Below are 14,302 nucleotides of genomic sequence, written 5' to 3' on the forward strand. Positions count from 1 at the left end.
CGCGATTCCGAAGTCCCGTGTACACATTGGTGTGACCGTAAAAGATCCCTTGGCGGTTGGAATTCTATATGAAAGAAGACTAGCGCCGCTGTACGAGCATGTTTTGGGACTAACATACGGTTCATTATTTTTTATTTCAATAATTCGCTTGCGGGTAGGGGTCATTAGCAGTGGGAGGAAACCGGAGGACCCGGAGAAAAACCACGAGGTTGGACAGGCGACCCTACTCCTTGTCACGTACAACCGGGGAATCGAAACCCCGCCAGTTGACTCAATGACAGACCGTATGATACAGCGCAGTCCCAAAGGCTAGCCTACCGTGCAAATTCCAGCCAGCATAATGAATCTATATAAGAAACATTTATTCCTACTGGCGATTTACAAACAGTCCCCAAGGCTAGCCTACCGTGTAATTTCCAGCCAGCATAATGTATCTATATAAGAGACATTTATTCCTACTGGCGATTTACAAATTTTGCATGATGAAATTAAATTCATAAGAACAGAAACACGACTAATGCACAGTATCATATTGATTATAAAAGTACAATGTATATATTGGTTACACTATATATGTCACAAAACAACAATCATTAGATAATAATAATTATTTACTAATTATATAAATCATTTTAAGAGGTAGGAGTTATCCGTTGTTTAATTTAACAGTTATATAATTACTTTTCTCGGAAAAGCCGCCAATGATTTCTTTCAAACTTGCTCAATCGAGATTCTACTGGGTAGTGTATTGTGTGAAACCCTTGTACAATTTTTCTAATTGTCATGGGTAGCCCAAAAAACAGATCGAAAATTGAAAACAGCGGATTTTTACGAGTTGGAGCATGTTTAGGGGTCAATATCTGAGTTATGCTAGAGTGTGGGTTTTTTTTGGGGTGGGGGGGGGGGGGAGTGGTGGGGATAGTCTTTTGTCATATATCTGGCGATCGTGTGACGCCTTTGCGACCGTGAAAGCCTTCAGCATTGCGCGCAATTCTAGTTCTTCTTATTATTATTATTCTTTTGTTTTGAGTAGATCTCAGCAACTGCTTGTCGGATCGTTACGATTTCTTCGGTTTTACTGGAAAAGAGGGTTTGACTTAGAGGATAAAGCTATTTTGAACGTTCTGCGACAATGCGAAATGTCCGAAATCACCGAAGCTATCGTTTTTAGAAATATTGCAGTAATTTGAGCAATAATCATTGGATTTTAACTTTCGATACGCTACTTTTGATTTTTGATTTTCGGCAAATCTTCACAGATATTAGGCGCCAAATTTCGAAAATTTAAATTTTTACAAAAAACTTTTTTATTTATTAATATTTTTTAGTCGTGTTTTACACAAAATTAACGAGTCAACTGACTTGAGCAAAAATCTGATTTTTTTTTGTCTCAGTAATTTTCCTTGGCTGCCATTGGCTAATTCATTTTTTCAGTCCTAGATTAATTATTTATTGTTCGATTTGTATAAAACAAAGTTCATATGCTCCGTTGTCTCAATTGCCATTTTTTTTTGTTACCGATAGAGTTATCTGTCGGCGCCGGAAGTGGCGTAATTTTACCAAAAACTAAAATTTTGACAGTTGGGTACCACTTTTCGAAAGCAAATATTATTTTTTTCAAATCTGGTATAACTGAAAGGGCGCGCCCTTTAAAGGCGCACAAAATGTTGGGCCCAGTTTTTTTTAATTTCGATTCCGTTTTCGGGCTATTTCGATTAAAAGGTGAAAAAAAAGTGTAAAATTAAGCTATTTACAACCCATCCAGCGTTTTCATATTTTAAAATATTACTTCGTAACTTTCATAAACTCGTAGCAATAATCTATACGGAGAGAATGTATGTGAAAATTAATTTGTAATATGCGCAGTTGCCGAGAAATGGTCAATTTTGCATGAGTCAGTCTTTACGCTATTGTACCTGTAAAAGAGTCAATTATTATTGGATTTTCATAAAAGTGACACCATTTGATGCATAATGTCAATTGTGACTAGTTCAACTCAATTTAACATTTTCAATGTCACCGGAAATGACGAAATTTGGACAAAAACTGTATTTATAGGCTTCGAAACAAATGATTTATTCAAATGAGTCGTATTTAGTGTTTGTTTAAGATTTTGATATTTGATTCTAATCAACTAAAAGAATGAACCCATACGATCATATAGATATCACAAAATGGTTTCTAACTTGTTCAGTTGCGGAGAAATAGGCAATTTTCAACTGGTCACTTTTCAAGGTTTTTTGTCCACAAAAGTGTCAATTATTATTCGATTTTCATGAAATTTTGACTGTGTGATACCTAATGCCATTTACGATTTCATACAAGTAATTTAAGATTTTCATTATCACCGGAAGTAACGTCATTTTGGCAAAAACTGTATTTTTAGCCTTCAAAACTGATATTTTATTTAAATGAGTCTGATTTGTAATGTTATTAAAATTATGATATTTGATTCCAATCAGCAAATAGATTGAACCCATACGATCACACAGATACCAGAAAATGGTTTCTAACTTGTACGGTTGCAGAGAAATAGACGATTTTCTACAAGTCACTTTTCAAGGTTTCTGGTCTATAAAAGTGGCAATTATTATTCGATTTACATAAAATTTTCACCATGTGATGCCTTATGTCATTTCTAATTTCATAAAACTAATTGAACATTTTCATTATCACCGGAAGTACTGTACACTTACATGTAACAAATGTATAAAATGAATTGATATTGTTGGATTTGGTTGATTCGGCGTCCATTTTATTTGATGTGTGCAATGCTTATGTGGAAACCTGTTTAATGGTTTCATTGGTACCGGAAGTGACATGTTTAGGGTAACGTGGCACCGGTGAAACCCGTCATTACTTCATCGCAGTTCTAGTTATTATTATTATTATTATTATCATCGCAGTTCTAGTTATTATTATTATTATTTATTTTTTTTTTTTGTGTACTTTCTGCAAATCGGATTTCTCAGACAGAATCTAACCATAGGATCTTTCTGAAACTTTGACCTACATGTACCCCCTCCCCCCAAAAAAAAAAAAATAAAATGGGTGGCAGCTTTTGATTAAATATATTTTCAAAACGTTTTACGAATCCGAAATCACTGAATTTTACGAAGAAATTGACCTACATACCAATAACTCTGTGACTATGTGACCTATTTTACTAATTCTTTTTTCTTTGATTACCTTGAAATATTTACTTCAAATCCGCTATTTCCGATTTTCGAATTTCGAAAATAACGTCATTGACATTTCGTCCCGGAAGTAAAACAGAATTGACAACTTCTTTAATATTGGTACGATTTTCATGAAATTTGGAATGTATGTAGATCTCATTGACCCAACTTAAACGATACCATTAAAAATGCCCTTTTCCAAAAAATCGACTAAATATAGGTCAGATTGCCTTGAATATTTTTTTCTGTACTAGCTACGACACTTCTGATTTGTTCACAGAAAATGGAGTTTGTAGCCCATTCAGGAAGTGCCACCATCTTACTTACAGACAAGGGAATTATATTTTCTGAATCCTTCAAAGAAAGCCCATAAATTGTAAGAATTAAAATTTTGATTTCTGGCAAATGATGGACGCCATTTTGAATTGAAAATGAAAAATAGTGAAAAATCCACATTAATGGGCTTAAAAACATACACAATTGGTCGTGGCTTAAAGAATCTGTCTCCTATTACCGAAATTAATACATTTCAGGATAGCCTGGCTCATGGTCGAATGTTTGGTATTTGAATATTTCAAAAAATTCGAATTTTGCCTTTGATGTTTTCCGTGCCGACAAGGTTGTTTTCGAGTGTAGGCCCGCGCATGCGCGTCACAACCCTACTATCGTGCACACCAACTTGAAACTCACCTGGTATCTGGCTTATGGTCCCAAACACAATTCCAAACAAAAAATTTTAGGACCCGACCCATGGGGGGCGAGCGGTGGCCATTTTCCCGGGGGTACATAATTTTAGGACCCGACCCATGGGGGGCGAGCGGTGGCCATTTTCCCGGGGGTACATAAAGTAAAACAAAAAATAGAGATGGAACTAGGTGTTCGATTTTAATTTGGAGACAATTTTTGGATGCGCCGAGGTCGGAAATGGGGAGGGGTAGCCGAAGTTTCGAAGAGATAGGTCCATTTTGTAAAAAAGATCCCTTCATAACAACATAATTAGCTGCTTTTGACTTCGCGCATGCGCAACGCTGAAACCAAAGGTACCATGACTACCAAATTGAAAATTTCAAGATGATACCTGCATTTCTTCAAGTCGTTTGTTCATGGCACGGCTCCAGGTCAGCTGGCGTTCTCATTTTCTCTAAGTCCAGATACAGCTTCCGTAAGGAGAAAAAGGGGGAATTTCGCCACGACACCGGAACGGATTGTCCGAGAACCATGAAATTTGGACACAGTACGCCTAATACCACCCCGAATTCTGTACTTTACTCCCATTTTGATCCAATTAAAAAAAAAAAAAAGTTTTAGCAAAAAAAAAAACAGTTTTCGGAATTTAATATTAGTTTTAATTAATTTTGAAATTGCAAATGCAAAGGGATTTTATCGCCTCTTCCGTATGTGATAGGTATTAGTACTATACGCATTATCCTTAAAAGACAATTTTTTAAAATGACTGGAAGTGGAACGATGTTTGCGACACTAAAATCCGAAATAGCCTATTTTGACCTTTTTTGACTGCTGAGACATCCTTCCGGTGGTCAAAATCTCTGGAATTTCTAGCGGTTGGCTGCCCCGCGATGATATTTATCACATATTAAAATGAGAAAATGCTCAGATATCAAGAACAATAAAAAAATCGATAAAATACGGCAATTTTTTAAACAAAAAAAAACATTGATGGGTGGAGGTGGGCTTCGAATTTATTTTCAACGTTCTCGGAATTCCACACTCTTCTATTTTTAATATGTGATAGCTAGAATTCCAAGGTACATTCTGTGTAAATTTGAAGGTAATCGGACCACAGGAATGATGCCTGTGCATTGAAAATCAACCCCAGTCGCAAAACTTCATGAATGCTTGTTCATGTATTATGGCCGCCATCTTAGGTCCACCCGACCTCACGGATCCACCCGACCACACCAAACCACTCCGAAATTCACCCAAAATCCACTGCAACTTCTTTTGACTTCGCGCATGCGCCACACTGGAATCAAAGGTACCATGACTACCAAATTCCGGCTAGGAACTTTTCACGTTGGTACCTGGGTGCCCTGAAAATTTCAAGGCGATACCTGCATTCGTTCAGGTCGTTTGTTCTTGACACGGTTCCTGCCGTTCGTCAATTTACGGATTCTGTAAGGGGAAAAAATTGGAATTTCGCTACGACACCGGCACCAATTCTCCGAAAACCATGAAATTTGGACACAGTACGCCCATTACCATCCCGGACTCTGTGCTTTACTCCCATTTTGATCCGCTTAAAAATAAAAGAGTTTTAGCAACAAAAAAAAAAACATTTTCGGAATTTAAATTTGGTTTTAATTAATTTTGAAATTGCAAATGCAAAGGGATCTTATCGCCCCTTCCGTATGTGATAGGTGTTAGTACTATACACATTATCGTTACAAGACAATTTTTTAAAATGACCGCAACACTAAAAACCGAAATCTCCTATTTTGACCTTTTTTGACTGCTGAGGCATCCTTCCGATGGTCAAAATCTCTGGAATTTCCAGCGGTTGGCTGCGCCGCGATAATATTTATCACATATTAAAAGGAGAAAAATTTCGCGATATTATACTTACTGACATGGGAGTTACATTTTCTTAATCCTTGAAGGAATGCCTAAAAAACGTTTAGAACAGAATTTTGATTTCGGTCAACTGATGGTCTCCATTTGGAATTGAATATGAAGAACAGTGAAAAATCCACTTAAACAAACGTGAAAATACACACAATAGGCCGTAATATGTTCAATGCCTCCCTTATTTCTGAAATTAATGCATTTCAGGATAGCTCGGGATCAAGATCGATTTTTTCGTGTTTGAAAATTTTCATAATTTCGTATTTCGCCTTTGACCTTTTACGTGCCGACAAGAGAGAGAGAGAGAAGTGGGGTTTAACGTCCACTCGACAAAAACTAGGTCATTTCGGGATTAACATATGGTTTAATTTTATTTCAATATTTCGCTTGCGCGTAGGGGTCTTTAGCAGTGGGAGGAAACCGGAGGACCCGGAGAAAACCCAATAGGTTGGACAGGCGACAAAGTTGTTTGCAGGACAATTTATGCCTTTAATTTTCAAAATTTACAAATTTAACCTAAATATTCAAACAGCTAAGGTCAATCTGATTCAAAAAATATTAGTGCCGTTCAAAGTTATTTCATTTATTTTTATGCGCCCACATTTTCATGTGGACGTATATTGTCGTCGCCCCTGTCCGCCCGTCCGTCCATAATTTGTTTGGCTTTTGTTTTCCATTTTGGCTTTGATGTAAATATCAACATTATTCAGAGGATACTCAATGGCAGACTCGAGAATCGTCGCATCTCGGCACGTTGGTCGTTCTCACTTTTTCGACCCATTGTGATAAGAGAATTTTAAACAATAATATCCCTGATGCATTCCTTACTTTGCATGCCGTATGAAGAAGCAACGTTAAACGGAATTCAGCTATCAATAAAATTCTATTCGAAAAGAACATTATTGGCCATTTTGTTTATTTCCATTTAAGGCCTATAGATTATTTTTTTAAAGATGATATGAGATATCAAACAATCAACACTTGGATTAATTATTCGGAGTAAATAATGAGTTGTCAACGGCTTTATCATTGACCCGTGACAGTTGATTAGTAATAGTATTACTCAATTACACACACCCGCTTGTCGATTAATTTACATCATCAGCCACGTGGTTTCGATTAACACTCAACGGCAATCTGTACGATCAGAATTAATTTTTTGTTTCTGCCACTTATCAGAGTGCATCGCATGTAGGTACCCAAAAACATTGCCAAAACCAATAATTTATCGATAATGTCTTGCACGCGGTGTCCGGGCCAATCAGCAATGGAGTTGTGTGGACAGCATGGCAACAGGCGGAGTTTATTTATATTTTTTTTTGGGGGGGGGGGGTAAAACTCGATTGTATCCGTGAAATGAAATGAAATGAAATGGGGTTTAACGTCGATTGTATCCGTTCAAAATCAATTCATCGACAATATTTTGATCATATTTATAAACTAGAGATGCTCATCCGCTTTACAACGATGCCAATTGTTATGCAAGAGGAATGACAGGTCGTCCCACTGAGCGAAGAAAAATAACTAATTTCGCCGAGAATTTTGAGAAATAGGACAGATTTAAGAATACGGTACTCTTACAAAACGTTCAAATACAGGTGTTTAAAATGTTTTATTGCTATTTTGATCTTCTGTGTCGATAGATAGTATATTTATAGACTCATTTTTGTGAAAATCTCAATTTCGTTCAAAATCAATATTTTCACTTATTTTGTCTTTATCTCATTATTGATTCTCCCCTATTGCGACTCATTTAGATGCGTCCGGTTACAAATTACGTTTATCAGGTGAAAGATTTTTTAGCCATTCATCAGATTTATTCATTTTATATAAAATGGAAGCTTGGTTGCCAAAAATATTAGACGAGGGCGCGATCGAGATGACTGAACACGGTTTCTGGTAATTTATTGTGAGGCATGGCAGAACTCGAACACGAAAGATTAAAGTCATCTCGATACTCAAGTAAACGTTTTGCAATGTACTTTCTGACCAAATTATGGCATTCTGAAGTGTATCTTTGATTTTCGACATCATACAAAATTACTTCTTCCCCACGAGGTTGGGACCATTTTTTTTATTTGTCAAAACTTTATTATTATTAGCCTTCGCGCGAATCAATTCTTTTGAGGTCTTCCTTAGTCGATTTTTTAAACGCAAAATTGTTTATGTATACCTATTGATCCTTCTTAATAAATGCCAACGCCACGTTTTTAAACTATCCCGAAATTAAAAACACTTATATGGATATACTACTTCTGAATTTATTAACATGCTACGTTTCGATACACATACAGATATCGTTATCAAGCAAATAATGATGTATAACAAAATGTGGTGCAATATATAGTTAACAATTTGAAACCATGTTACAGATTAATCATTAATTAAGAATAAACAAGATGAGAGAAGTAATAATATGGATAAACAATTACATGGGAAACCATGTGGTGTTTACTTGAAAAACCGTATCTGAAACTTCTGCGCAGACCGTAAGTGGCCGAATTTTGAACTGTGGCCGGAAATTAAAAAACGGCTGTAGTTTCATCAGTTCTTTACCTATTTTCAAATAAATGACAGTTTTGGAAACCCTGAACCTTTTCGGAGACAATGGCTATCTCACATTTTTAAATTTCGAACATTCATCTATGGCTTTTGTCGTTCGAAATTTGAAAATGCGTTGTTTACGGGACAATTTTGTTATTCTGCAACATTTTCAAATTTGACCTACATTTTTGGATACATGAAGTCTATCCGATTCCAGCATTATAAGTTTCATTCAGAGTTATCGCCCTTTATTTTTCGAATTTTCTGCCCATTTTATACCACTTAAAGATAAATAACACAGTGGTTTTACAAAGAATTTTTGTTATACGCCCACATTTTCATGTGGACGTATTATGCCGTCGACCCTGTCCGTCCGGACACAATTGTTTGTGGACTCTCTACAGGTCACAATTCTTATCCGATTTTGACGAAACTTGAAATATAGGTTTATCCCCAAAAGATATTGGCATGTATCGGATCGAAACTTCATGGATTATGGCCCCTGATTGTACGAAAAATCACGTTTTTAGCTTGTGGACCCTTTAGAGGTCACAATTTTTATCCGATTTTTTTGAAACTTGAAATGTAAGTTTATAACCCAAAAATCTCAGTTCCTTTCGATATTCGCGCATATCGGACCGTAACTTCCTGAATTATGGCCCCTGATTATACGAAAAATCGCGTTTTTAGCTTGTGGACCCTATAGAGGTCATAATTTTTATCCGATTTAAAAAACCGTATTATTATATCACCATTACACTCTAAGGAAGGTTGAGTTCGAATTTCGTGAAAATCGGCCCAAAACTGACAGACAAAATGGCCGCCCTTCGTTCTCAAATAGCGTAAAAAATATGGTATATCAAGGTTGTGGACCCAATAGAGGTCACAATTTTTATCCGATTTTGTTGAAACTTGAAATGTAAGTTTATAACCTAAAGATCTCGGTTCCTTTCGATATTTGCGCATATCGGACCGTAACTTTCTGAATTATGGCCCCTGATTGTACGAAAAATCGCGTTTTTAGCTTGTGGACCCTAAAGAGGTCATAATTTTTATCCGATTTAAGAAAACTGTATTATTATATCACCGTTACACCCTAAGGATGACTGAGTTCGAATTTCGTGAAAATCGGCCCAAAATTGGCAGACAAAATGGCCGCCGTTCGTTCTCAAATAGCGTAAGAATATGGTATATCAAGGTTGTGGACCCTATAGAGGTCACAATTTTTATCCGATTTTGGTGAAACCTGAAATGTAAGTTTATAACCCAAAGATCTCGGATCCTTTCGATATTCACGCATATCGGACCGTAACTTCCTGAATTATGGCCCCTGATTGTATGAAAAATCGAGCTTTTAGTTTGTGGACCCTATAGATGTCATAATTTTTATCCGATTTAAAAAAAACTTATTATTATATCACCGTTACACCCTAAGGACGACTGAGATCGAATTTCGTGAATATCGGCCCAAAATTGACAGACAAAATGGCTGCCGTTCGTTCTCAAATAGCGTAAAAATATGGTATATCAAGGTTGTGGACCCTATAGAGGTCACAATTTTTATCCGATTTTGTTGAAACTTGAAATATAAGTTTATAACACATATCGAATTGTAATTTCCTGAATTATGGCCCTTGATTGTAGGAAAAATCACTTTCTTGTTAGCTTGTTCTCTATCCATCTCTCGAAAATGTGGGCGTATCCTGCCGGGCAGCAGCTGGTTGCAATTATTGTAACGTAGATATCACTCTTACCAAGAAAATATATAATTTCTTCATTGTTATTTAATGTTCATGTGTTGTTGAGTAATGACGATTTGACACAGTAGTATACCATGTTTGTGTTACACACACCACATTCCCCCCACAAAATTTTTGTATTTTGGGGGGCAATATGCCAATATATTAATACTAATAATATTGTGTACTTTTCTGTTGTAGGTAATAGTGTTGAAATGAAGTCGTATGAGCCAACACCCACTGGTTTAATAGAGTCGTTTATTGATAGATTTCCTTCTAATGATATTGATGATTGCTTATACTCATTGTGGGCTAAAGATCGTTCTTATTTCGAGACCATTTATTAAATCGTGCCTTCATTTATCATTATTAGGCTAACAGCTCTTCTGGTTGTTATACAATGTATGTGTTTTTGTGTGTGTGATGACAATTACTGGTACATAAAAAATTCATAATTTCTGTCAAAATTAATATTAATTTTATATGCCAAAACGGAAATGTGGTCATATATTTGGGTTATAAACATGCATTTCAAGTTCCATCAAAATCAAATGGAAATTGTGACCTCCAGAGGGTTCACAACCCTGATACACAATATTTTGACACTATTTGCGAACGAGGAGTGGCCATTTTGTCCGCCAATTTCGGTCCGATTTTTACGAAATTGGAACTCAACAATCCTTAGGGTGTAACGGTAATATATCAAACTTCTTTTTTAAATCGGATAATAATTGTGACTTAGAGGGACCCACAAGCTAAAAAAAGCAAGTTTTCGTACAATCAGGGGTCATAATTCAGGAAGTTACGATTCGATATGTACGTACGACAGGAACCAAGATATTTGGATTATAGACATGCATTTCAAGTTTCAAGATACACAATGTTTTGACACTATTTGCGAACGAGGGGCGGTCATTTTGTCCGTCAGTTTCGGTCCGATTTTTACGAAATTCGAACTCAACCATCCTTAAGGGCCAGAATTCAGGAAGTTATGGTCCGATATGCACGAATATCAAAAGCACGAATATCGAAAGGAACCGAGCTCTGTGGGTTATAAACATACATTTCAAGTTTGAACCAAATCAGATAAATATTGTGACCTCCAGAGGGTCCACAAGCTAAAAACACGATTTTATGTACAATCAGGAAGCATAATCCATGAAGTTATAGTCCGATACATGTTAATATCGAAAGGAACCGAGATCTTATAGTGATAAACCTATATTTCAAGTTTCATTGAAATCGGATAAAAATTGTGGCCTTTAGATTGTTCACAAACAATTGTGGACGGACGTCCGTCCGGACAGGGGCAACGACAATATACGTCCACATGAAAATGTGGGCGTATAAAAAAAACCGCGATTTTTCATACAATCAGGGGCCATAATTCAGGAAGTTATGATCCGATACGCGCGAATATCGAAAGGAACCAAGATCTTTGGGTTATAAACATGCATTTCAAATTTCATCAAAATCAGAACAAAATTGTCACCTCTAGAGGGTCCACAACTTTGATATACCAGATGTTTACACTAATTGTGTACGAGGGCCGCCATTTTGTCTGTCAGTTTTGGTCCGATTTTTACGTAATTTGAACTCAACCACCCTTAGGGTGTAACGGTGATATATTCAAACGGGTTTTTAAATCGGATAAATATACTATTCAAAAAAAGTAGGGGATATTTGATTTTGGGGGCATAATACTAAAATATGCAAATGACTAGGAAAAAAGTCACTATAGAACCTAACAGAAGAAACATTTCCAGTTACATGTGACGCCCAAACGCACCAATAGCTACCGCATGGAATGCAGGTGATGCTTGGGATCATCATGGGGGTCCAACCCAAGATTTGCACGACTCTGACTTTGAATGTTACAGTCATTGTGGCATTGAATTCCAGGGTGGAAACATCAGTTTAATTGTTTTAGTGACCAGAAAACAAATTTTGATATGCGTCGGCTTACCCAAAATGAAAGGTTACGTGCCCTTGGCATGCTACAGATCGGCACAACACAGGCGGTTGTGGCGCGGACGATGAATGTTTCTCAGTCTGTCATAAGCAGGCTATGGTCCAGATACCGTGATACACAATCTGTACAGGACAGACCACGCTCAGGTCGACCAAGGGCGACAACTGAAGCCCAGGATCGATTTATCCGTACCTTGGCCTTGAGAAATCGTGTCATCACAGCAAATCAGACCAGCGCTCGTCTTCAAACAGACACTGGTGTGAGAGTGAGTGGCCAGACGATTCGGAATCGACTGCATAGGGGTCACCTTCGCGCCCGACGTCCTCGCGTGATCCCTTGTTTGAGAGATCATCACATTCAGGCAAGACGTCGTTGGTGTAGGGATCGTCAACACTGGGATAATCGACGCTGGAGCAATGTGATGTTTTCAGATGAGTCAAGGTTCACTGTTGATTTTTTGGACAGACGTAGGAGGGTGTGGCGTCGTCGAAACGAGCGCTTCCAAGACGTTAACGTCATCAGACATGATCGATTTGGGGGTGGTTCTGTTATGGTGTGGGGAGGCATCACTGTTGCTGGAAGAACGGCTTTACATGTTGTTGCAGGGCGTGTTACAGGCCAGTACTACCGGGACAACATCTTGGCAGTCCATGTTGTGCCGTTCGCACGACGTCATGGCCGCCGTTTCATCTTCCAGGATGACAACGCAAGATGTCACAGGGCCAGGATCGTTACAGGTTACCTCCAACAACAGAACATCACCACATTACCTTGGCCAGCACTGAGTCCCGACCTCTCCCCCATCGAGCATGTCTGGGACATGCTTGGACAGAGGTTACGTCAACGTCAACAACGTCCTGCCAATGTCCAAGAACTTGCTGCTGCGTTGCAACAGGAATGGGACAATCTGGACCAAAATGACCTTAGACGTCTCATTAGGAGTATGCCACGTCGGATCAATGCTTGTTTGGCAAACAGAGGAGGATTTACCCGTTACTGACTTGTTGTGATGCTGTGGTAACTTTGCTGTTTGACCCCGGGTATCATTTTACCCTTATAATGGTCAGTCTGTGCCTTACTTAGTCTAACGATCATTTGGAATAAATCGATGAATGTGAACTTCATTTCATTTTGTCATTTGTTTCTTCGTCAGTTTCATTAGGTGACTTTAATAACACTTAAAAATCAAATATCCCCTACTTTTTTTGAATAGTATATTATGACCTCTATAGAGTCCACAAGCTAAAACCACGATTTTTCGTAAAATCACTGGCCATAATTCAGGAATTTACAGTCCGATATGCGCGAATATCGAAAGGAACCGAGATCTTTGGGTTGTAAACTTACATTTCAAGTTTCATCAAAATCAGAAGAAAATTGTGATCTCTAGAGTACGTGGGGCGGCCATTTTGTCTGTCAGTTTTGGTCCGATTTTTAAGAAATTCGAACTCATCTTTAGTGTGTAAAGGTGATATATTCAAACGTTTTTTTTAAAAATCGGATAACAATTATTATTATGTTCGTTGTAGACAAACATTTATTAGTCAAGAATGATTTACATCTAAACAACATCGAAATGGTATACTTCAAGAAATCAGCATGGCGAACATCTTCCTCCGCACTACACATGAGCGGGTGACGTATAGTATGAGTCATCCTTCTGGAATGTACTATTATGGAATGACACATAGGTCATAATTACTTCATCATATAATAATCATGATATAATTCTGGATGGACATCTTCTATTTTACTTATCTCTATTTACATGAATGCACAGACATCACATATTCCCCTCTTTTTAAATTAAAGAACTAAACAGCATAAATGTCTATCTGGTCATACAATAATATCATTAATAGAAATATAGCTTAATATTGAAATAAACAATATATCAGTTATTATAAAATTATCTATCAAAATGTTTATCAGAACAAAGAATTATCACATCGAATAGTCTTGTAAATATCTTGGTCTTGCGCGAACTCGTATTGGATATCTTGGAACTTGATCATTGTTATTTCGCATTAACACGGCATCACGATTGGCACAATTATTAGCATTATGATTAAACAATAAATAAGGATTAGATTGTTCAAAACCAAACATATCATCACTTTGATTTTCACCTTCGTAGCATACTTCACAATGTCATCTGAATGCCATCGTTTCCCATCAGACAGAGTAATAACACATCCTTGAATTTCAATGATACGCATCGGCTTAGAATAGTGAGGAGTTAATTTATATCTATCGCGACCACTAAGATTTTTGTCCCCCGCCTT

At 37.2% G+C, this 14,302-nt stretch overlaps 1 protein-coding gene across 7 annotated transcripts in view; it reads left to right on the forward strand.

Moving 5' to 3' along the window:
* LOC126821157 (dipeptidyl peptidase 3) overlaps positions 1 to 13,837 on the forward strand; it is a 183,136-nt gene extending 169,299 nt beyond the window's left edge. For 6 of the 7 annotated variants that reach the window (XM_050549511.2, XM_050549513.2, XM_050549510.2 and 3 more), the window contains one exon: positions 10,247 to 10,504. In XM_050549511.2, the coding sequence (XP_050405468.1) occupies positions 10,247 to 10,392 (146 nt within the window). In that variant the 3' untranslated portion in view covers positions 10,393 to 10,504. Of the gene's footprint in view, positions 1 to 10,246; positions 10,505 to 13,546 lie in introns of those variants that run through there. The other variant, XM_056100758.1, reaches the window with a different exon arrangement.
* The last annotated feature ends 465 nt before the right edge of the window (positions 13,838 to 14,302 follow it).

Source organism: Patella vulgata, chromosome 5 (genome assembly GCF_932274485.2).
Source record: "Patella vulgata chromosome 5, xgPatVulg1.2, whole genome shotgun sequence".
NCBI lineage: Eukaryota > Metazoa > Mollusca > Gastropoda > Patellidae > Patella > Patella vulgata.